This window comes from Pyxicephalus adspersus, chromosome 8 (genome assembly GCF_032062135.1).
Source record: "Pyxicephalus adspersus chromosome 8, UCB_Pads_2.0, whole genome shotgun sequence".
Classification (NCBI taxonomy): Eukaryota; Metazoa; Chordata; class Amphibia; order Anura; family Pyxicephalidae; genus Pyxicephalus; species Pyxicephalus adspersus.
In genome coordinates, this window is record NC_092865.1 from 53,602,385 (window position 1) to 53,628,563 (window position 26,179).

Sequence of the window (26,179 nt, forward strand, 5' to 3'; positions counted from 1 at the left end):
GCTTGATTTCATATTGTCTCTCTTATTGAAATTTTGTATTATTACAGCTTGAGCTACTGAGCTCCATATTATTGGATAAGGATAGCCTAAAGAGTATGTGACAGGGTGCCTATGGCTCACACTGATGGCTGGAACATACAAAACAGTCCCAAGCATAAAAAGGAACAAGGTCCAAAATGACCAGTTCCTAAAAACACATTAAATTCCCTTTACATCTTCTAATCTGTATTCCTCGGTACTTTCATGACCAGGTGACACGCAGGGTCTTTGTAGTTGCAGGAGGTCAGTTAAAATAAAAGCTAATATTTCTATGACTGGTGTATTGTGTGATAAAGATGGTGAATTTCTTTTATCTCACCCAAGTCTTGATAATGGCTTTGATATTTAGTTTTTAGGGGATTTTTGGATAGCAGTGAAGAATGGCAATAAAATCCGCTCCACCCAAATCAAACATTATAGGATTTTTCTTTAATGTGAACCTGTCATTGTCATTAAAGCTCACCTCCAGCCTATTCTTCAGTCCATCTGTACAGGGTGACAACACAGCAGAGAGAACACCATGGGGCTGATTTATTAAAGCTCTCCAAGGCTGGAGAGGATACACTTTCATCAGTGCAGCTGGGTGATCCAGCAAACCTGGAATGAGTTTCTTCAAAGTCATTTGCTATTTGATATCAAATGTTTTCAATCCTGGACCGGATCCATTCCAGGTTTGCTTAATCACCCAGCTTCACTGATGAAAGTGTATCCTCTCCAGCCTTGGAGAGCTTTTTTTTTCTGTTGTTTTCCCATTCATTTTATTGCTATTGCTCTTAAAGCACAATGCACATTTGAAAAGCTCACCACACTTCCTAAATGGATTATAAGGTGTATGGACACCCTACTGGAGATTGTGCAGAGATTGCCCTTAGCAGCCTATTAAATCTTCTCAATCAAGTCACCATCGCTGTGAACAACAGAACTGATTGTTCCTTATTAATAAAATGATTTGCAACATATTGGGGCTGACTACCCTACCCCAAACTCATATAATGATGACAGCAATTCTGTTGTTGGTTATATTAAAATATTCAGATATGAAGACAGTCTTACTCCTGCTGCAATAAAAAAAATTATACCTGCTTCAAAAAGTCTCATTGCTGCAATAAAATGATCACTTCTGCACAGTTTCACTCCTGCTTTAAGAAAAAGTCTCATTGCTGCAATAAAATATATTAAGAATAAGCTTCATTCTTGATGCAATTATCCCCGCTTCCGCTTTTTTTGAAAAAGCGGATCAAGGAAACAGCGACAGCAGTTGGCTGTGACCCCAGGGGTGCTAAAAAAATGTAATTCCTGGAATCTACTATATATATATATATAGCAAATAGGTGAACCAGCTGATCAGCATATACAATAACCACATTTGTGATGCACTGACCCTTTAAGGGAAACAGGGAAAAAAGCAATGGAACATTTGCCAGGCACTGAAGTGAAAATCTATGCATTTATGTCTAATGAAGATGAACAGGATCAGTGGTCTTTCCTGGCCCCTAGTGGGCACATGCCACTTCATATCACCAGTGTGGCAGCCTGGCACACTGCAAGAGAAAGGACTAAGGGAAAGCCCTGCTGATCCAGAATGCATACTGACTGCATGAATAACAATGGGGGCTGCATGTTGTATTAACACAGAATCACTGGAGGATTACAGAGGGATCAGGGGGAGCAGAGGGCTGGAATAATCCCTTGCAAGCTTCAATTCTTAGTAAATAGCAGGCTATTCGCTGCTGTCCTTTGCAGTTGATGCTGCCACAGAAAGCAGATGAGATCACAGCTGCTGAAGCTCACAAAGAGAGGCAAAGAGTGTTTTTTTTTTTCCTCTCTCCCTTTCTCTCTTCTCCCCCAAGTCTGCATTGCATCGGGAGCGCGCAGGTGCTCGGGAGCGCGCATCAGGCACACAGCAAAAATGGATTCCCAGCCGCTGCAGGGAAGGCTAGAGACGGCCAAGTCTCCGATATTTTAACAACCTGCTTCCTTTACCAATGGCCTGGGTCTATGGCATCACCTGCTAGGCTTATTTCCAGCTCTGGGCATCTGATCGCTGGCATCCCCTTTGGCTCATGTTGCTCCCAGGGACAGTGATTGGCAGCTTGAACATTGGCATCCCCAAACTAGCATCGGAATTCCCCTTCTTCTGCCTACCAACTGCATGCCCAATCTAAGGGTGCATGGACATCCAGGTTCCTAGGGATTGCAAGCCTGGTGGTGGCATCTAAAGGGGCTTTTGTGTGTTTTTGTCTGCTACACTGTGCAGGAGGGCATCTGAGCGCTAGGCAAGATGCTGCCATCACAAGAAGCCTCCAAGCTCTACCATGACAATTACATGAGAAACTCAAGAGCCATAGGAGTGCTTTGGGCCATCTTCACCATATGCTTTGCCATCATCAATGTGGTGGTGTTCATACAACCCTACTGGATAGGGGACAGTGTCAATACACCCAAGCCTGGCTACTTTGGGCTCTTCCATTACTGTGTGGGCAATGGAGGGGGCAATAGGGAATTTACCTGCCGGGGGTCTTTCACCGACTTCAGCACTATCCCCTCTGGAGCCTTCAAAGCCGCCGCTTTCTTCGTGTTGCTGTCCATGGTGCTGATTCTGGGCTGCATTACCTGCTTCGCCTTGTTCTTCTTCTGCAACACGGCCACTGTGTACAAGATCTGCGCCTGGATGCAGCTGTGTGCAGGTAAATGGGGGAAGAGGGGTCATTTGGGGGTAGTAGTCTTCCAAACATGGCATCTTCCACGAGAATGGATCCCAAAGATTCCCAAACACCTACCATGATTATTCTATCAATGGATGAGCAAAATGTTGCTGGTGAAATTTAGCTATCTTAAAAATGAGAAGGTGCTGCTAAGGTGGCTTTTATGGGTACAGGGAGATTGAAATGACTCCTTAGGGTTACAGAAGCTTCTTTGAACCTGGACCTGTGCTTGTGCCTTTGCCCCTTAATAACCTCATTATTGTCCTTTTTTTTTACTGAAATATCAGCAAAAGTACACAATGACCCAAAAAAAGAAAAACACAAATAGAACAATACATTTGATATACAAAACAGTATTTAAATTGGTTTCAGGTCTTCTAAAACCACAGTTGGGGCTCATGGGGAGAAAAGACCTAAATTAGTAACCAATGGAAAGAATGCCCCCTATATTAGTGTCTAAAATAACACTTTTTATAGACAACTCAGACATCATTCATGTCATGAATGGCTTTACAAAGTAGTGTTGGCCCCATATCTATGCAGGCATCATTAAATGGTAGGTCATTCAGCCAAAGTTTGAGGAAAAAACTCTGGGGTTCCATGGACCCCTGCTTCAGAATGGCTGTAATAATGTATGCCAATACACCCCCTCTGCCTAAAATTGATTCCCTCTGAACAAACAATAGTGCAGATTTTTGTTTTCAAGCAAGTTCTGTGGAAGTAGCAAAGCAAACAATAGAATTGCTTGTTCTGTGAAATTACCAGCACCATATACATTTTGCCAAAATCTTTCTGCTCATCCCTAATGACTGTGTGTTCATATCTACATCAGGATAAAGTTCAGAGTCTTCTCACTGTTCAGCTGCAAAATGCATTGAATTTGATGGATGGTTTTCATTATGGGAGCCTTAGTGTACAGACAAGGTGCATGACTATAGTAATGTCCAATAAGGCTGCAAGTTTTTTTTCCTTCTTGTGTCTAGGCACCATTATTGTGTATTGCAGGCACCATCATTAGTCATAAGGCATTAGATGGTGGATATGGTGGTCTATAAGGGTCTATCCGTCATGCAGTCAGTCTAAGCTGCTTTTATATTGGGGCAGAAAGTAAGCATCCAATGATAGTTTCTGCTTCACTAGAGGTGAGAAGAAGAAATGGATTACAGGTCATGAGTAAATTACAATATAGGTTGCCTGATTACCAACCAGGGCTTGTCATAGAGCTTAGTGTTACATTACTATTATTAATATTATTATTATTATTATTATTAAACAGGATTTTTATATAGCGCCAACATATTACGCAGCGCTGTACATCAACGCAGCTCTGGTTTTATAGGGAATGAGAGATGCAGAATAGAGTTTAATTACAAGGTGTTACACATCCACTGGGATGTGTGAATGCTATTTTAATAAGAGGGGACAATAACTGAGAGAAAAATCTGCCTCTTGGCAGCAATAGGATACAATTGCATTACAGAACCTTTGGTAACCTAAAAATAGCACATCAGTGTCCTCTGTACTACAAGGAGTGATCCTTTATGAGCTGTATTTATCTCTGGGCTGCTATGCAGAGAAGTCATGCTTTGTTCATTAATCACAAGCATTCTGACACTAATATGGCTGTACACTTTTTTTATTTTTATTATAACATAGAGAACAGATGCATTGCAACAGATTGGATGGCAAAGTGTCTGCTGCCCACACATTTTGTTGCTTAATTGTTACTATAAGAAGCCATGTACAATCTCTATGTATCTAATAAAAGCTTGGTCTACTTGTAACCTTACATAGGAAATATTAGACTGGAGAGATGGATAGCTTGCTTTTTTTATTAATTACTAATCATTTGGCCAAATGAATGGTTTCATGGATCAATGGATAAATCAAAGAGACACCTGAACAGTATACATTTAGTGCTTCCCTAATTTAAATTTCTAACATTTATTCATTTGGATAATAAAGATAGCTAGGTAGTTACATAGAATGATAGAATTTGTGTTTTCTGTTACGTTCATTTAGTTGAACATATACCTGTAAAATGGTTAAACAGATGAAATAATGGCAAAAAAATAGCCATATCCCAAAAAAGGGAAATAAATTATTTAATATGCTTTCCTCCATGATAATTTTAAGCTTTAGCCCCCATTTCCACCACCTTATCCTTAAGATATATTCTGGTGTTTAATGAAGTGTGATTGCTGATACTGGCAATGTTCTATACACCAAGCCCAGCTTAGAATCCTTGAAACAGGTCTATGGTTAATATCACATTGGAAAGTCAGTTTGGAAAAGCCACCCTGCATTAGCTATGTAGAAATGCATCTCCTTTGCGGCAAGGTACCTGGATATTGCAATCACGTTAGTACCCGTGGATTAGGGAGGGAGAATTTCCCACAATGCACTTGGCTTGCGTAGGAAAAAGACACTCATAATCAATAGAGCATCAACATATTTATGTGTCTATAAGGTATACGCTTTAGTAGCTCATTAGGAGGATGCATAAACACATGCATTTTTAATAAGGAATTTAAATAATATTCACATTTATGGCATAGTGGTCTGTAAATGGGAAATCTATTTTGCTGCATAAGTCAATTTGCTGTTCTGATGGCTTCTATGCATTAGGTTTTTATCCCATTATTATTTGATATATTGATATGCTGTTTCAAATGCAATGATTTTAATGGTATAGTTTCTTCAAATCAGTGAGCATTAGCTGTTCAGCAAAATAAAAGCAAATAATAAATGTACAGGATGAACATGTTTATGATCAAGTCATTATGCGGATACATTAAAACCCTAAAAAGCATTTTCTATTATCTCTGGGCACCTGGACAATATTCTCTGCGGGGAGATAAGTCTATCCCCGTGTTGTCTGACGGCTTGTAACATGACAAGACACCCGGGAGTCTTAAATTTCCTAGGGCGTATTTTCACAATTGTAAAGCTTGAACTCTCCCTGAACTCTGAGCATAGGTTGCCATTCACCCAACTCTACTCCAAAAATGAAATAGTATTAGAGTATTGACATTTAATCAATACACTCCATGGTGATTGGATATCAGTAGCACTAATAGGAACAGATACTTGGTGAGGCTTATATATGTTTTATTTCAATACGCTTTTATTTTACAAAAAAAAGTTTGACAAGGTATTTAAAATAGTGAAACAATTGCAACAATTATACAGTATAACACGTAATATCCTGTTAAATATCATTGTATAAGTATACATCATATTCCTAAGAGGGAACTCATGTCCCAACCAGGGGGGTAGTCGTAAAAAAAAAAGAGGGGGCACAGTACTACCCATGGCACTGAAACGACTCATGTCTGTGTGTCCATGGCAGATCGATGTTGCCCATTGTCGAAAAAAGTGAGGGCACAGCGTGCCCACCCCACTACACCCCTGGTCCCAACTTATTTATTATATTCGTTTTATTGTCTGCAACCCTATTCTACAGCCCAAAACCTAAGACTGGCTTGCAAACCTCGACTTATTCTTGTTAAACATAGGAGTCACACATTGCAAGATACTCTTATTGTCTAATTTTACTCTAAGGCTAATTTTACTTTTCATTAGGTGGGCATGAGGAGTGAAATGTAAAGAGCTGATGTAAAGCAGGGTTTTGGTCATAGCTTAGTTCAACACGCTATAATAACAGTTATTTGCCATCATTTTTACCAATGAGAGCTGAAAATAACTATAGCAAATGCAAATCCCACATGCTTCATAGCTTAGTGAATTCAACCCAAAGCTTTTAATTCAGGGTTCAGCAAACAGTAGGTTCACAGCCAAAAATTAGTCCCAGCAAGACTTTCCAGAAATAAGTGGTAACTAAAGACTATACAACGAGTTGGGTCCAGCTGAGCTAATTCCAGTTTTAATGGATCGGTGGATTTTCTCCAATCCACTGACTGCAGCTGTTGGCCAGTGAAGAAGTCATTAGAACCATTGAGTGATAGTGAGCAGAGCATTTTAGAAATTCTTTTCCACCAGAACTTTTGGTAGTAGAGGAGTAGAGGATGACATTTGTACCATTCATTGGCCATTCACTACCTGTCTTCTATTTAGTAAGCAAATTTAGGGGTCATTTAGACCATGCACCAGTTCAACAAGGTGCCGATACTCTACTCCCGATTACCAACCTTCTGTAAATCATTGGTAATTTCTTATATAGTGCATGCGGACCCAGTAACAATCCAGATTTTATTTACTGGAAACAGATCCATTTTTCCAATACTCCTTGGGGATTTCTTTGCTTTCCTTTTACCTAAGAAGTTATCAATGAGAGTAATGTGGTGCAGGAAGCCATGCTGGAAGTTGGTGATGGCGACACATTAGCCACTCACTTATTACATAGAAAGCCATGATTTTTGGCACTACTGGAGAAAATGCTTTCTGTGCCACTCTTGGAGCAGAAATGCCAAATACTTCTTGCAGGATTTTGGGTTAAAGGTTAATTGGGTTAACGGTTGGATTGTTTTTAGATGATAAGTGTTAGGGGAAGGATAAAGCTGAACCCCAGGCAGATATAAAGGAACACATTTTTGCAGCTCTGAATTTATTAGTGCATCATGTACTCACATTGTACAGAAAAACTTAGACTGGTAGGGGGAAGAGTAGGACCAACCAATATTATGTTAACCAATTTGTCAACCAAACAATTAGTAGGAACCAATGATTTGTGCTATAAAGCAAGGAATATGCATATATCTGTCCATTCACATGCTGGAGGAGGGACAAACCCTTACAAGATAACTTCTGCCCTGGCAAACAGAGATGTGCTACCGTATGCTTTGGACTGATACAAATCTCAGGACTGGATAGAAAAAAGTGAAAGTCCTTTAAATGTCGAAAAATATGGATTTTCATGTGTCCTTTTAGCTAATATAAATGGAAATAAAATATTTGTTCTCTTTTTATTAAAGTAAAGCATCTAATGACCTAATCATTAATATCTCTGGTCCGTATAGTGTTCAATCATAGCAGTAGTTCTTCCACATGTCATCTTTTATGTTAGTCAAGATTTTGTCTTTAGGTTATTGGAAGGTTTTTGTGCCACCACAAAAAAAAATAAAGTTATTTTGAACATTAGCTTTACAGAAAGAAATGTTCTTCCTCCTGCCCATTGAGCCCAGTAGTGACACCACTGCCAATGCTGTTTAGAAGAACTCTAATTTTCTTGCCAGCCTTGTTCTAAGTATAATGTGCTACAGCAGTTCATGCATTTTAATGTACAAGTGCAACCCTAAATGGAAATTGTGGATTATTTTAAAACAATGTCCACCCATGCATGTCATTGTGTTTTATGTGTGTTTTAAAACTTTATAGAAGAGCTCCACAAATATCTGTAGACCTCATTTCAGATTAATCTTGATTCTATAAAATCATTGCAGGTCTTTGAAGTAACCCTCTAGGGGATGTGTGCCCTGCTGTGGTTCTTTCCTCCGACTCCGACTGTCACTAAAAGACGGTGGCATGGATGGAGGGACTTGATCAAACTACAGTATGCAGTGGGGGGCATAGGCATCCAAAACTTCCCAAAGTGTTGAATGATGCAGAAGCTTCCAAAAAAATAAACAATTCTATTACTTTCCATTGCTGAGCCAAATCCTTTGTGTTTCACTTGCTCCCCCACTCAGATACTGCAGATCACAGTGGGAGGAGTTTCAGCAAACAAGGTTGTGCTATCAAATCCAGAGACCAGTGGGTGGGACTGGGTGTGGCCAGGTGCTGATTGACAGGCTGCAGACTCCAGTAACAATGCTGATAGCCACTTCCCTGCAACATTTTTTTAATTCCACTATAGTGTAAGCGGGCCATGGCTACATGAGAGTGGCAACTCTGCGCCAAATTCAGGATCAGCACAGAATTGTTACTACCTTGTTACAGATAGCTGAACATATTTTGAATTGGAGGTCATAGTTCTATTTTAAGAGATAGGAGAAGGTACTATAATCTAGCAGCGATAGAGGACATGGGCCACCAAATTGGTGGCTGTAATGCCCAGTGATCTCTGAGCCATTGGCTTGGTATAAACCTGATGATTAGAAAGTGAGAGCGATATCAGATGTGCCGATTTGTGCCAGGCCAGTGATTCAGAAAGTATTGAAGTCACTGAATTAGGATCAGTAATGCCAGTAAACTAGCATTTGGGTAAACCATTTGGAACATGTTTGTGCCTAGGCCAGCTTATGTTTCTCTTCACTTCCCCACCAATCTATTTGGTCTACAAGAACAGAGAGAGCAACCGTGTTTAATTTCACAAATTGTTACCTCCCTCTGTTCCCTGTGTGATAATGTCATGTCAATCACCAATGCAGTCATATGATAGACATGTTTAGAATGATAGAATGTTTTGCATGCTACCCCATACCCAGGACCACCATCAAGATGGGGACAAGGGGTACTTCTGTACCAATCAAAAGAACTTGACTTTTGCAATGCTGGAACTATTAAAAATTAGAGAGAGGGGGCCCCAGGAAGTTTACCTAGTATGGGCCCAGATTTTTCTGATGGCAGCCCTGCTCAGATAAAGACTAAGTGGTAGAAAGTCAATGGAGCCTTTGTTAAAACAAAGAGTTGCCTTCAAGAAAGAAGGCCTTATACCTCTCCTTTTGTTTATGACTAATTTTCTGTATAGTTTTATGAATACATTTTGCTTGCACCCCCCAATTGTAATGAATTAATGGATCTGTGCTTTATATCAATTCAATAAGCCATCCGCACAGAGTGACAGCCACGGTGCGTCTCTACCATCCGTACGCGTATCATAACCCCTTTGTTGACACATTATGAATCATGAAGGTATTTACAAATGCGTATTTTAATTACATTTTGTCAGAGAAAAACAATGCAGCTTTGTGGAATATTTAACAGGTACTAATTATCTCTGTTATGAGATTGCCTGTTTTTTTTAATTTTAGTGATGGGGCTGTCAGACATATTGATGCAACTTCTTGCGAAAGTCTGTAAAAGTTTGCACTTCCAGGGGGGTAAAGTAAAGCTTTCAGTTATAAAATTAGATAAACGAGCCTTTCTCAAACTTCCTACAATGGAGCAACCTCTAAAACATTTATTAGGTCTAGGGGTTCCCCTAAATCCAATTCATCAGGGGGTCAATAGGAAAATTGCCTCGTACAGTGGTGGTCAGAATGCTACCACTACCAACAGCAAAAAAGATAATTGCGTCTTGCTACTGGTTTTGCCATGTCATGTTGGCCTTTGAACTATGCAGACACCAACAGATGGTAAGTAAACCAGCCGCTACTTAAAAAATCCCTAGCAACCTCTGAGGGTACATTAGAATTTTACAAAACATTGGATGAAGATAGCTGATATAGACAAATATTATATTCCAAATAATTATGCAAAATACTTTTCCTAAAGATTTTTTGTTTTGGAGTAAGGAATAGTTAAAACCCCTTGTCCAGGTATGGTGATTTTAGTTTTCATTCCACTTCGAGACCCTACAGGAAGTATGGGAAAGCCTCTGTCACTACAAGAACATCCTGATTGGTTTTTTTTTGTACCTGTTCTGGTGACAACTTAAAATCCTTGTACAACCTATATAGAATGAAAAATAATAATGGCTTAACATACAATAAAATTCTTGGTATATGATAGTGGGTGCATGCTATGCATAGGTCGTCAATGCTAATGGCTGTAAGTGCTATCGGCCCGTTGTACGGTAGGAAGTTGGTGCTTAGCTCCATACTAAGTTTATATGATCAAATCACATGGAAAAAACTCCAAATTATTGAGTTCAGGTGTTTCCAGTGAAGAATATACAAAGATTTTATGGAATAAATGTGTGTACAACCTTGGCAACGGTTTAGGGAAGTCAATGAGAGTAATGTGGCGCATGTCCCAGCATGGCTATGGCCCTGTGCATAAGGACATGGTTTGGTTAATTCAAATGGCCTGAACGAGGTATTCTAAACCACTATGTAGAACACCTTTGGGATAAATTGTAATGGCGATTGTGAAGTCTTCTCACCTAACATTAGATATTACAAGATCCCTACCAGTCCTCACTTTATAAATATCATATTTCCTGGAAGGACACACATTTTTACAGGCACACTTCAAAATCTTTAAACTTTCCTAATGGAAAAAATTGTCAAAGCTCCAATAGATGTCAGGGTCAGGTATCCACAAAAGACATGAAAACTTACATATGTACTTACAAGAACCATAAGGTGACCTTTTGGATATTAAAAGGTCCACGTCACATCCTGTTGCTGGCTGTTCTGTCTGCCAGGGTTGTATTAATTTCAAGACTAGATGGGCAAAATGTTATACTTGCCTGTGTACTACTGGGGGTCCTAAAGTAGTCAGGTTTTTGGCTTGTGTCAATAAAATCAATAATATATAAGCTTGAGATGCTTGAGGTCATTCAGAACCGGTGCATATGACCTTTATTTGAGCTCCTTCTGACCTGCAGTAGACTTATTGTAAGTGGATTTTGGATTCCCATACATGTCTAAGGTAATGCAAAACTGTTTTATCCAAATAAAAAACCATCAACACCTGCCCCTATATAGATGCTGCTGCCATAGAAAGTATCTATTTCTTTATAGTTTAGTTGCAATAGCCATGATGTTGGCAGTGTAGATGGATATGCTTTGGAAATCTCCTTTACCATCGGACATGTTACTGAGATGTTGGTAGCTCGGGAAGGCTTGTTTACAACCTATCAATCTGGATATAGATAAATCTGATAAATCTTGTTCACGTTATTATGGATTGCTTCTGATCGCAGTCTAAGCCCCCACCTCTTCCCCTGCGAGCTGCCTGCATTATTCGTTAGTCACAAACGTATCACGGAATATGCTAATCAAGCCTTTTCCGACACTCATTCTTAATTGGTCTTGGCATTTTAAGTGGCTCTTCTTTTGCACACATTCTGATAGAGAGGAAGGATATGGGAACTTGCGTGATGAACGAACAGATAAATTACATTTCGGCACATACCTGCCAGTAAAGTAGAGCGATCAGAAGAGGCGAGGGGTGTAATGAGCCACACTATGTCCTGTGGGATAAATGATGATATTGACTATTTTCTAGAGAAGGTCAGTGTTGGATGAGACATAAATCCCCAGACTAAATGGAGAAGAGTCAATGGGAATGAGAAAAGTTTGGAAAAGTTTTGAAAAATAACCTTTTGGCGATGCAATGCAGGACTCAAAGTGCAGGATGAAGAAGAAAAAAAAACATGAAAACATAGCCAAGGGAATAGACGAGGTAGCTAATTACAGAAAGCATATTGCTTTTAATTTGAAAGTAATGGCAATTAGGCAGTGGCAGTAAATGAAGCTATTGAATGCAAGATCAATCTCACAAGCTTCGCTTTCCTGTGGCTCTCAGATATGGTTCTCAAGGGCCCCTGAGAGGCCAGGAGAATACAGATAATCCTGCTTGAATGCAGGTGAATTAATTAGCGGCACAGTCATATTTTTTATCTCTAGACATTAGCAGCAGTGAGAGCTCAATTTGAAAAAAAAATAATTGCATATTTATGTTTTAAATTCTGTTCCCTAATATTTAAAGCACAATTCCAGACGTTGTTTTATCTATTGCCAATCATTTTCAAAATCTTGCAGCAATGCTTATTTTGTTTTCAATGCTGTCCTTCCCTGATGCATGGCTTGGCAATCCAGCACCGGTCCTGTTCTTGTATGAAGCCAATGGCTTTTTTTTCATATATATATATATATATATATATATGATATATTTAGTATATAATATTATTATTTAAGTGTATCACAGTGGCTTGCAGAGCTATAATGTTAGGTGTGATCACTGGCAGTTTCGATGTTCTCTTCATGTTTGCATGGGTTTGCTTTGGGCACTCAGGTGCTTGCTCAGACTGGTAGCAGGTACATTGGTTCCTGTGTGGCTCCTGGTAACTGGCACCTTACCAGGCAATTTTAGGGGGTGGTACTAAACTGCTCACTGCCACCCCCATTCATGCTAATTGTAACCCCTCAATCAATAATATGGTTCAGGTTTTGGGAAGGCGGTTCATGGGTTTAATTTGGGCCATTTTGTGCTTCCTTTAAATTGGTGGCAAGAACAGTGGTTGCTATGTGGCTCCCAGCAGCTGGCACCTTGCAAGACCCCACCACTGTGACTGCCTTTAATGAACCTACATTTTATAGTGGGTGGTACTGAACTGCTCACTGCCACCCCCATTAATTTCCTATGCCTCCTCAATCACAGGCGCAGTTCGGGTTTTCAGGAGACAGTAACCACATGTCTACTTCACCACCAGTCCAGCCCTTAGGCTATGTTCACACTGGCCATGAGGTTGCAGTACCTTTATCACTTCCTCATGCCAGTGGGCCACCAGCTTTTGGAACACACTACATGTAGCTTCACCTCATAGTGCCTCAAAATAAATGAATGGGGTGTCAGTGCCAATACCACTACCAGGGACATTCACTATCACCAGTGGTGTGAGTTACCAAGTGGCAAGGTGGTAGCCACCAGGAGCTGTGTGGAATGGCTCAATCCTAAGGCAGATTCGGACCTGCCCTTACTTTATGGTTTGGAAGCCTGACTTTTGTTGATTCAGTCCTATATTGCCCATCCAAAACAGAAATCCTGGCATGTAGCTGACTTTTAATGTAGGACTTTTGAGACTTGAACCAATATTTCATTCACCGATGCACTCACCTTCCTGTTCTTGTACATACAGTACAGTACGCTATACCAGGAGGTCACAGTTCAATGGCAAACCAAACCAAATAGGCTGACACATCAGTTAAAATGAATCAAACCCAGTACAAGGAATAGATATCAATATTCATAACATGATTCCTGAAGGCCAGGAAATATTGGGGATATGTTTATTTCCCTGTGAGAAATGAAATACATTTATTCATCTTGAACGATCAGAATAATTGAATTGGCTCCCACTTCATTGCATTAAGACATCACGACGGTGGTGCAAAGGCCCCTGGATTCTCTCAGTCATACGCTTGTGTGCGTCTAATTCAATTTATTACAGAGATGGCAATAAAACCGCAGTTTTTCTCTATCTGGCTTATTGGTGATTTATATGTTTTTTTTGATGTGTTAAAGAAATTCATTTTATATTCTATAAACAGAAGACCGGAAGAGTTATCTTTATCTATGACACAGCTATGACAGATAGGTTTGGAGTCAGTACAACCAGTGAAGGTTACAATACAGATTTTCTTTTTTTTCCTGTAATATTTAAAATCTAATGATAAATGATATGCTTTCAAGTTCAAATAATATTTTTTTTAAATATGGTATATTATATACAGCATGCTGCGAACAAGAGCAGCTTGGAGTTGCAGTTGATCTGGGAAATAGCCCTGTAGAGAAGGAGAAATCAGAATTTCTACTATAAAGGGAAGTCTTAGAGAAGAGATGCACCCCTAGGACCATCTGTCTTATTCATTTATAGATAGGCCATCAGCGAGCAGGCAGGCAACACTTGTTTTGCCAGGGCATTGTTTGAGTAGGAACTATTAAATATATAGATATAAGGAGTTCCTTGTAAAAGAACTACCCAAGAAACAAGGAGTTACATCAAATATGGGGACAGAACTATGGCGACCTTTTTCTAACCACTATAAAATTCGGCTTGATGAGGGAAGGATTTTCTTTTCCATTGGTGACTGATCCATTGATATTGGGTATACATGATGTATCCCTTTGAAGATGCATGGTTTTGTCTACCTCCTTGTTAAAACAACTATGGTGCCTTACCAACAGGTCCTTCCTTCATCCATTTTTTGGTTATGATTTTAATACAGCTTAATGTTATATAATTGCTGTTTCATATTTGGTGTTTGTTTCTCTAAAGAAGTGGGTCTCCCACACAACAACACATCAAATGACCAAAAATATTGTTGTATTGTTGTAAATTATGAACTTATATTTCATGTTGTTGTTATTTATTATATGTGATTGTTTCTTTAAATACCTAAAATATAAATATTATTGTAACGTCACATAACTCCTTTTTTGATAGTTCTAGTTCAAAGAACCCCTTCTTATATCTGTATTGTTAATCTCAGGAGGTGGCAATATATATTGTTTTGGCAACATGACCTCATGAATTAAGGAAAAAGTTTTCTTTCTTCAATGTGCCATAATTGGAACCATTAAATAGCCAGAATGTAATGATTGCCCCTAAATATTAAGTGATGTTTTGAAGATAGTTAAAGCTAAAATGTAATGGCTAAATATATATTGTCTAAGTGCAAAAAATGCACAGTCCTACTTGAATCTCAATTGTTGATTTCAATATGGTATTTGCAGTAATCCAGCATAAAACAACTCCAAGACTTTGAGTTTTTGCATGCCTATTATAAGAAAGACCATTCACTACTGCTCTCTCTACTTGTGCAGGGTGACTGGTCTTGTATTCGCCCCTATTTCAGGCAACCCATGGTGGGTGGACCTGTAGGGTCCCACCTGTAACTCTGCTCCCTGTACTGACTATATACAGCACGCAATGATGTCCTTGTCACTTTTACATTGAAATATGTGGGTTTGCAATGAAATTGGTGTTCACAGAGGTTTTGTAGAGAGGTTCTTTGTGGTTATTAGGAAAAACATTTTAAAAAATTTTCCGTGCCTGGAGCTCAGCTTTAAACTAAAGTTGTAGACTGGGAAAACAGTACAATAAAATTGACCAAACAAAAAAAAAATCATTCTTTTCCTTTAAGATTACAGCCTGTTGGGAAACAATGCTCCCTGTCCCCCATTTTGTTTTACACCCACGTTCAGCTGATCACTGATGACTGAAGAGAGGACAGAGTAAGCAAAGAAAGTCTGTTTTGACTTTTACAGACTATAAGATGAATGCAGGAACAAGACTGCTTTTAGCATCTCATCTCAATTTTAATGGGATAGTTTTACATCAGGAACACTACAAGTTGAAATTTATATTACAATATCAGACTTCTAATGCATTTGCGTCTACTTTATGAAGATGCATTACTTATTTTTTAAATAGTTATAATTCCATTTACCGCTCCAAAAATCAGGGGTGTGGGAAAGAAATTTAAATAGACAATTTGAGTAGCACAACTTTGCCTTGCCACCCCTTCCCCATAGCACTCATCTGCCCCCCCCCCCCCCCAAAAAAAAACCTTTAGTCTACACCTCATTGTATGGATTTAATGCAACCATCGTGCCTTTTACTTTTTTTGTAAAAAACAGAAGGGGTATAAAGAGCTACAGTAGACATTACTGTTTACAAATCACTCTTTTTGCTGTCATTTCATTGATTTATTTTTGTTTTGAATGGCTTTTAAGGTAGCCAATAGATTTGTGGTATGGACTGTGGAGGCCCTAATGATGCCATCAGTCTACAAGCCCAGATATGAGGCATGGGTGTGCCAATACAGATGATAAAAAGCCACATAATATATTTCAGGACAGGAGAGAACTTTAGATTGATGGGTATGGATGGACTAAAATCTAGGTAACGCAAAAGTTCTCATAACTACATTGAAAAGAGTTGGAGACTTGCATTTTGCATGTGTGCATGTCATAGAACACAATCTTTGTTTTTCTGCACCTCTGTATATCTACTCTGATCCCCATGTGCCCCCTTAGGTCAAGCAAACCTAGAATGGATATTAATAATAGTCAAATAATAGCAAATTATTTCTAGAAAATTTATTACAGCTTTGCTTTATCACCAAGGTTCTCCCATGATAATCATCTTCTTTAGTCTTAGAGAGACGAAGTTATAAAGGGAAGTGTTTAGGAAGATTTCCACTTTGCTTTCATATCTTTAAGGGTCTCTCCTCCCTTGGCTCTGGCCCCCATAGAAACTATTATGACTTTACAGTAATCCTTACACCACTTCTCTACATTCCCCAAAGTTCATACCAAAAGTATTACATGGATCTCGAGATCCAGAATCTCATTCTCTATACATGAAAACTTGGATCTTACTGACTTTCCATTGAAGCCGCTCTTGTGTCTGCTTTCCCTGTTGGGAATAGATTGCAACTCATTAGTTGTGTGTGGGGTGGCACAAAATATGCACAAAGAAACATAAGCAGCAGGAGAAATATTAATGACATACCCAGCACTTCAGAGATTTAGATTTCCATCATCCGGAGACACATATCAGTACCCCGTCCCCCTCTGTACTCATTACTGTACGCTGTGCCAGACATTTGGTGTTTGCAAATATTTATTCTGCATTATTCTTCTATTGTCATTTTCCCAGTTTGAGCTAAAAAAAGTTTTATATATTCGGTTCTTTGTGCCGTATTGGTACAACTTTTCCAGATGTCCTGGAAATGTTGCCGCTCATATAGAAAGTCCCTGGCAGGGGCAGACATTCAACAGTCCATTCGGCAGGGTGGCCCCAAGTCTTCACAGGAACCCACCATATGGCCACCTCTGGTCTCTGGGGTTGACTTTCTAAAGGAATATAGGCTATTCACATAACAAAGTGAATTATTTCCTTGCAATAGATATTTTCCTTAGCTTTGTAAATGAGATGATGCTTGGGAAGATGATTTCTTTGCCTTTGATCGGGTATTCTTTGCAAAGTGAATTATCGCCACATTCACTAAGTGAATAACTCCTTGCATGGTTATAATTCCAATTGATAGATGAATAGACTAAACTCCTGTTACCATTCAGATCTCAACACCTGGTGATCTCAATTCAATAGCCTCCTAATGTGGCACAGGTAGCCCTGTGGAAGGAATAGGTACCAGGTAACAATAGGCCTGTCATTCACTGGGTATGCAAATCAGACTGTATACATTTCGGACAATATATTGCAACAGTATTATTTTTCCAAAAAGTACCACATCCTTAAAAAGCCATCTTTGAGCTCATGTCGGGTGACTTTGCCAAGGTTGTGATGATATCACCAGTCAGCTGCAGGCAGCAGGAATTGTTTCCTCAGTCTCCTCTCCTGCAGTGATCAGGGTGCAGCATTGTAACTTTGTAGCACGATTATGCAGGAATCAAATGCTGACTCAGGATGATACCTAAACAAAGGTGACTCCGTTCTTCTGGAAAGAAAGGTAGATGAAGACAGGATGAGGATGAGTGCTGTGTATGTCAGGTGATAAATACCAGAAAGTGTTAGGCTTACTTAACACCCGTACACTTAACATGAAAAATATATCCGTTTCTAGATCTGTTTAAAATTTAACACCATTGTATAGGTGTTTTTTGTGATAGAATTGCTTTAAGCATTACTCCTCTACTGTTTAAGCAGAAGGCTCATTTGTGTATGCATGTTACTATGACAGCAGGAGATAAGTTCGCAACTGGCTATGGTATTCCGAAAAACAGAACGGAAGAGAGAGGGAGGCACTGAGGCAGAAGGATTGAAATACAAATCACTAGAATCTAAATCTCACCATTGTTCTCTCTCTGCAGCCTTATATCAGCAGTTAGACTTTAATGGTAGTTACCCCTCTGGGGTAGGAAACTCACTGCAGGTTCACTGGGTGCCTCTCCAGCACTTCTTGGCCAACTCCAAGGAACAAATTGATCCTCTTTGTATAAGTCTAACTTCAAATCCCTGATTGATGTTCTTTTCATCCCTAAAGAAGGACCTTTTTTTAAACTTAATTTAAGTCCACCAAAGTACATTAAAAAGGGTTTACCCCCTGATATATTTATGAGTCTTTGCCTTTTATTCTCTTTTATTGCAGCATTTTGTGTGGAAGGCCACATAAGCAGACCTTTTATTTTAGTGGAAGGTTCACCTGTCATGGAGTCAGGATTTGCTGGTGGCAGACTTGTCCATGTGCTCAGTATTGTTGTTGGGTGGTGTGGCCAAGATGCGGAGTCCACAGAACTCCTAAGGTTTTCTAGAGCACCCTGCAAGGAGTGATAAGCTCCAAGGTTGTGGACCTCAGTCACACCAGAGCTGGCAGCCTTAGAATGAGGTATAAACATAACAAAATAAATTTGGTGTCAGGACCAAAAGTCAGGGTGGGCAGCAGATAAGGCATAAAAGGGATTAAACCAAAATCAAGAATCAGAGGAGCAGCAAATAGGAATAGAGAAGGGCAAAGGTCTCAGGATAACAAATGAACACAGGGACACACGGGGATCATTGGGGGACACTGGGGTCCCAGAAAGGACTAGGATCTCCAAAAATCAAAAGGGTCTATGGAGGACAGGATCACTTGAAAATTTAAGAAAATTGAAACTCTCAATTTTAAATCAGCCCTAATGTACTCAAACCAAATAATCTGTTATCTGCAGAAATATATCTAGTATGTTTGAATATTGCACAGTGAATTTCACTAATCCCAACAGGTGAAAAGGCTAGATGACCCTGGCTTGCACCCGTGCAATAAGAGATCTATTTCGAGTGATTTAAGGCTTTCTCATCACTGTTACTTAAATGACAGACCCTTTTTAACATAAAAATGTGCACTTTAAATGATTGCTTCTGCCAAGTGTGTTCTAATAGGAATTCTGAGAGAAGGTATCATAATGTCTTCCTGCAAGAAGTCCAGAAATTCTTCTCCCCAGGGGTCCATACGCTGATTACAGGATGTGAGGGGAAGCGGGTGCAGCAAAGGTCACAGACTTGAATGGGAACCTTGTGGAGTGCTCTTGGGCTTGATTCTAATTAGAGGCACAGCATTGAGGTTACAGATCTTTTATTGTGAGCTGAGAATAATAGGCAGCCTCCATGCATCCAGAAAGCCCACCTGACAGGACCTTACACTGTATAAAAGAAGCTACGGGGCATTGTTTGAAGTCAGATGTGTTTGAAGTTAGACATTTTTCAACATTTTTTTTCTAATGTCATAATTAGCCAAAGTAACACAGCTGAAATAAATGGAGGCACAGGACGGGTTTGGTCATCTTGTTAACGGGTTTTGTGCTGTGCTTTGAAAGAAAGTGAATTTAAAGTATGCTATGTGCCAAAACTTTGTGGACACCTGACCAATAAACCTATATGGGGGTGTTAGACATCCTATTTCAAACCAATGGAATTTAGAGTTGGTAGGTTACAGCCACAGCATTGAGGTTACAGATCTCATAAAATGAGCTAAGAATAGTAGGCAGCCACTGTGTTTCCAGGAAGACCTCTTGGCAGGACTTAACATTGTATAGGAGAAGCTACGGGGTATTGTTTGAAGTTTGTTCAACTTTTTCTTTTTATATTGAAGTTAGCCAACGTAACACTGCTTAAAGAAACAGAGAGAGACACAGGATGAGTTTGTTCATCGTGTTAACTTTAAAGGGGTTTGTGCTGTTCTTTTGAAATAAATTTGCATTAAAGTACCCTATGAATTAAAGCTTGGGGGACACCTGACCATCGAACCTATTGGGTATGTTCTATCCTATTCCAAAACAATGGGTAATATTATGGAGTTGGTGGGTTGTAGCCACATCATTGAGGGGACAAAACTTATAATGTCAGCTGAGAATAAAAGGAAGCCATTGTGCATCCAGAAAACCAACCTGGCTATTACACTGTATAGGAGAACCGCCATTGTTGGAAGTGAGATCTGTTTAAATTAGACATTTCCATTTTTTTTTCCAATGTGCCAAATATGATACAACTGAAATAAGTGGAGGCACAGGATCAGTTTGTTCATCTTCTTACATCCAAAGGGTTTTGTGCTGTGCTTTTGAAAGAAAGAGAATTTAAAGTAAGCTATGTGCCAAAACTTGGTGGACAACCTGACCATTAAACCTAAATGAGTATGTAATAGACATCCTATTCCAAACCTTTGGGCTTTAAAGCGAAACTGGTGAGTTGGAGCCATAGCATTGAAGTTGAAGATCTCATAAAGTGATCTGCAAATAAGAGACAACCACTATGTGTCCAGAAAGCCCACCTTAAAGGATCTTACACTGTATAGTACAGACTATTGGTCATTATTATAAAGTTGGTGAGTTCTGATTAACAATAATTTGCTCTTTCCTAGACAGTGTCCATGTGTCTGCATTTTCCTGCTGGTGCTGTTTTTGTTCTCCGAAAGTGTGCACAGGGCATGAGCCTGATAAGTGCACTATGGACTTTTTTTATAAATCTAATATCTAGCAGTATTAAAATTTAATGGGAGCTGGTACAGGATTCTGATTTCTGCCCTCGGTGATTGGCAGCCCACTCTTGCGGCTTCTTCTCTGGCTGTTGGGTCAAGATGAGGGCTACTGCATAGAAAAGTTGTAAAATGTAACTACAGCTGAAACTTTTTTCCTGATTTTGGCTATACAAAAAAAGTAGGTTAAAGACAATTTAAGTTACTTTTACTAGGACATGAATGCTAAACAGATTCCATTGCAGATATTCTAAGCATAGGTCGTCTTTAGGATTTGAAGCTCCATAGGCGGGTTGGGCTTCAAAGGGGACATTTTGTGCTGAGCTGTTAGACTAAGCAGACAGCGATTAAATTAAGAAATAAATGTTTTATAATTGGGCAGCGCCAGCTTTCGGAAAGTGCCTCTTTCACTCCATTACTTCATCAATATACCTTGCTCTTGCTAAGTGGAAGCGACTGATTTAACAGATCTGCAAAAATGATAGCGCTAATCATTCTGCCCTAGGAAATAATTCATAGACAGTTATTAGATAGCTTGGATTCTACATGATAATGTTGCAGTATTAAATACCAAGAGTCCGCAAGATGTAATTATCAGACGTGGAATTCCCGGTGTATCAAATACTTGTTCTGAAATTTGTAAAAAATGAGAGTTAATTGCTCTTTCAAATAAGAATTTGTCAGTCTGGAAACTGTTACCTATATACAACCTAGGAAGCAACCATATTTATTGTACCAGGTCCCAGACATAAAGAGAAAAAAAACATACAGGCATTAGAGTAAAGAGTTTTAACATCAAGTAGATCTAACCCCAATCAATAAAATCCAAAATAAGCTTTAACATTTTAGTGTAATTTTTTAAAGTCATTTGCTATCTCTATATATGTGCAGCTTCCATTTAGAGAACCCCTAGTGATCCTGCTACGAAGGTCAGTTTTTGTTATGGAGGCAACTGTCTCCTAATTGCATTCTTGTTACAAGTAGTAATTGATTACAAGTAGTAATGTTAATGCTCACTGTGCAGACACAATTGCTTCTTTCCAAAAAAATACAAATTGGGCATTAAGATGAGCTAAAAGTACATATGTAAATTGTTAAAAACTTGCATCTGAAGCCCACATTTGGTAAAAAAAAAAAACACAAAATAAAGAATGGTCAAATGTACCCCAGCAGGCATAATCCACCATTATCAGCCAGTGCTGAGCAATAAAGAGCAGTCAATTCTGTATCAAGTATATGTTCAGTAGATAGGAATTGGCTTACAGAGGTTCCAGTAAGTAATCAGCAATAACAAAAGTAAATGGATATAAAAAAATCCATTGCATATATCATTCATCATTGCAATTATTCATTATATACAATTCTTTTTGCAAACTACCGTAAGTGCTAGGGTCTAGATCAGCCTTTCTTTACATTTTTACTATGGTGGAACCCTTAAAATATTTTTCAGGTCTTTAAAAAAAAACCCTTCTTTAATTACTATACCTGCTCAGTATATTAGTGTGGTGGTCAATGGGAAGAATGTCTCTTACATTGCTGGCTGTTGGCAAGAGTGTCATTGTTATGTTATGACAATTGTTATGACCAAAAACATCATTGGTGTCACCTAAACTGACCTGAGAGACACAGATTGCTCATTGCTCACGGAACCCCTAGCAGCCTCTCAAGGAACCCTGGTTGAATAACACTGATCAAGTGGTGCTTAAAAGTAGATTTGTCATTGATACCAATGGAGAACCTAGTAATTGTTGGCTCAGGGATGGGTGTTTAATGATAAAAAGTAGAGTTTATATAATTATACTGTCTATGTGTATTATAACAAGCCATGAATCTATAATTGCGGACATAAAGCTATAGTTAAATCTGCTTATATTAGTAATAATTACATTGGCTTGCAGACTGCTTTAGGTAATGCCTTCATGGGATGCTGTGCCTTCTTGGTTAATAAAATGAAAATTCAGAGAATAAAAGGGGTGGGCCAGGGGAAAGGAGGGCTGGAAATTGCTGGATATCCCCCAACTAAAATGAGCAGCAGCTTCTAATACACACAATGAGAAGCTTACAGTGTACAGTAAAATCAGAGAAATTTCAGTACAAGAGAGGAGCCTCTACAGTTGTGCAGGACTAAGGAGAAGGCTGGGGGCAGATTTAAAAGTTACAGAGAATGGTGGCTCAGTGGTTAGCACTAGCGTAACGTTAGGTTTGAATCTCGCCCAGGACATTATCTGCATGGAGTTTGCAGGTTCTCCCTGTGTTTGTGTGGGTTTCCTCCCACATTCCAAAAACAAGCAGTTAGGTTAATTGGCTTCTCGCCAAAATTGACCTTAGACTGTATTAAAGACTATGGTAGGGACATTAGATTGTGAGGGACAGCTAGTTGCATGACTATGGACTTTGTACAGCGCTGTGTAAAATGTCGGCGCTATATAAATACTTTGTAATAATAATAATTTTCACTCTAAGTGTCCTTTCTACTTCCATCTGGATGGACGATATTCTGCTTTGGCTTCCGCTAACTGCTGAAAAAAAAGGGAGAAATAGCACAGCACAAGTGATCCGTATCCCTTTTGTCTTCAGTCATTCTTTCTGCAGCTCTAAAAAGTGCAACGATTCATTATGCAGTGTATGTAGGAACATTTAGAAAGCATACAGAATCCACTGAGGTTTTAGGGGTTTGTCAGGTTTGGCAAACCTAGCTGATAAATTTATACACATTCTGAAAATGTGGTCACATCCTTCAGGGTAAAGCAGCTACATAGTAGGACAGATGGTGGAACCAAGGATGTACATTATAGGTAGGGTGTGGCCATTATAGCTGCATGAAAGTACTGGGATTTTTTTTTTTATTTGTGTTCCATAGGATAAATGTAAAAAAACATTTATTACATTCAATACACTCATGTTCCTTATATAGATGTAGCTAGAAAAGCAGTGAATATAACTTTCTTACAGGAGCTGACAACACACTGCCTCTGCTGCACTGAAACTCAAGCCAGTGTTGTCTGCCTGGGTTCTCCTCTGCTGGATACAGAACACCCATACCTCTCCCTCCATCTTCATAACATAAGATGGAAAATGTTCTGTATGCCAGCAAGGAATAGCCAGGCAGGTCTGACAACATTGCTTGAGATTACAGTGCAGCGGAGGCAGCGTGTTGTCAGCTCAGACAGTAGGTTCCGATAAATTCTGATTTTTTCCATTTCAGCATCTTCTTCGCTTTAATTTCAGCCTTTCTGGTATTGAAAATTCACAGCTGCAATATAAAGGACAGGCATTACAAATTTAGTATGTTTGGTCTGATTTTGGCATGGACGGAGATGGGGCACAGCTTTCAGTCTAAGCTGGAAAAGCATATGGCAAATTTTATGTGACCATTAATAAGCTTAATTAGGATTTTAAGGCACTCTGGGAGGTCACTTTTGTTAACATAGCTGGCAGAGGGCTGCCACTGTCACTACATGTGTGACCTTTAAATAGATGCTGCGCTTTATTTTTTACAGGAGCGCCTGCCTGACGTTTGACAAAGGTCACATCTGAAAACTCTGTCTCGTTCAGACATTCATGCACTGCATCTTTTAAACAATTCTAGGTAACCAATTAAGAGATTCTTTAAAGCGACATGATGGTTGTTTTATCATTTTTAAATGGGCAGCAGTGATAAATATTCATGCAGGTTGTATGTCTGGAGCCCTAAAGCCCATGGGGCACAAGCACATGCATTTTCTATGGACCTATGGTAATGATAGTCAACTTTGTAGAGAGGCAGAAAAGCCCAGGGCCAAGTTCTTCATCAAAAGAACTGGTGAACATTTGTTCAACAAGGTCACCCAAGGTGGAAGCAAAGAGTATGGTGAGACTCACAAAATCTCTGATGCCAAGTGAAGGGTAACTGGTGCTCACCAAGGGGGGCATCAGGCTATCTATATCAGCCCACAATAAAACTAATAATGGTCACACTTCAAGGTAAAATTAACAGCTCTGATCGCCTTACTTTAAAGTGACAGAATGAGGTGATCACAGGTCCAAATGTCTCAACTCCAGATCTAACTCCTAATTGCTGATACATGTTGCTCCCAAAGGCTTAATCAGAGAAGGATGTATGAATTCATAGGAAGGCCGGAGAAAACAGTGCCAAGTTTTTTGTCCCAGGAACTGGTGGATATTTGACAAGGATGACAAGGTCATCCAAGGTACAAACAATGAGTGTGGTGGGACTTAGTCACTCAACCTTTCGATGCCAGTTATGATCTGCAGTAGTGGGTGCTCTCCAGGGGGTGCATCTGGTTCCCTAAAGATCTACAATGAATGATGCTCACGCTCCATGGTAAAACCAACAACTCTGGTCAATCAACACATTCGGATGATCACAAGTCCAAACATCACATCTCCAGAACTGTCCATTGATATTTTTCCCCCTCCAAGGTGAATAATCAGAGAGAAGGATCTAGGGGTTAGATCTGTGTGATGTGATGTTTGGATCCAAATGTAATTTATCCAGCCGTGTTTTCGATAATGTGAGCAGAGTTGAGGCCATTATGAAACCCAAGGTGTCAGAGCTCTTGGGATGCTGTACAAGGTATGTTCAGGTATTTTGTAGAATCTGCTGCCTATTTATTGATTTTACAGACAGCAGAAAATAATTTTAAAGGGCCTGTCTACGGCTTGCACGGAGGTGGTGGGAGCCCTGAGAAGGGCCAAGGCTAAGCTGTAACCAGGTTTTCTCCAGAGCCTCTGATGGTGAGGCTGTTGTGCCGCTGGTTAATGCCAGGTTGCAGTCCTTGGGAAGACCAAGGTGGGCAAATCACGGTACCAAATCACAACGCAGAAGGATAGTCGAGGAAGGCCGGGGTCGAGGCAAGCAGCAAGCAAGACAGGTCAGGTCACACGCCAGGGGTCAACAACCAGGAATCCAGGAGACAGACACCAGTGACACAAAGGCCACTGCGGGCACAGGGAACACAGGAAACACTAGAAGCAACAGGAGGCCACAGACACACAGGAACACTGGAACAGCACAGGGAAGTTGGCTGGGAACCAACAGACTGGACAACAAGGTGTTAACACAGGAGCTGGACAAAAGAAATGCTGGATTAAGCCACAGGTGTACAGGAACTAGCTCAACTGAACTAGGGGCTCGGCACAATGGAGACACGTTGCATGAACACTGAGTGCCGTGTGTGAGCTAGCTAATTAATCAGGGCTGGTCAAGAAGCCAATTTCTGATTGGCCAGCAGATTGGATGGAATTGATAAAGCTTGGAAACAGAGGCACGCCCAGTGTCAGAACTGCTTGCATGTGGAAAGAGGCGTCTGCACTGTAGCAAGGAAGAGGTAAGTGTGACACTCTGTATGTATTGATTGGTAATATTCCAAACCCCCCCGCTTCTAT

General features: G+C 39.7%; 1 protein-coding gene across 1 annotated transcript in view; it reads left to right on the top strand.

The window, feature by feature from the left end:
* The first annotated feature begins 1,697 nt into the window (after positions 1 to 1,697).
* Positions 1,698 to 26,179, top strand: part of LHFPL4 (LHFPL tetraspan subfamily member 4) — a 69,833-nt gene continuing 45,351 nt past the window's right edge. The window contains exon 1 of the mRNA XM_072420692.1: positions 1,698 to 2,726. Coding sequence (XP_072276793.1) covers positions 2,321 to 2,726 — 406 coding nt within the window. The 5' untranslated portion in view covers positions 1,698 to 2,320. The remainder of the gene's footprint in view (positions 2,727 to 26,179) is intronic.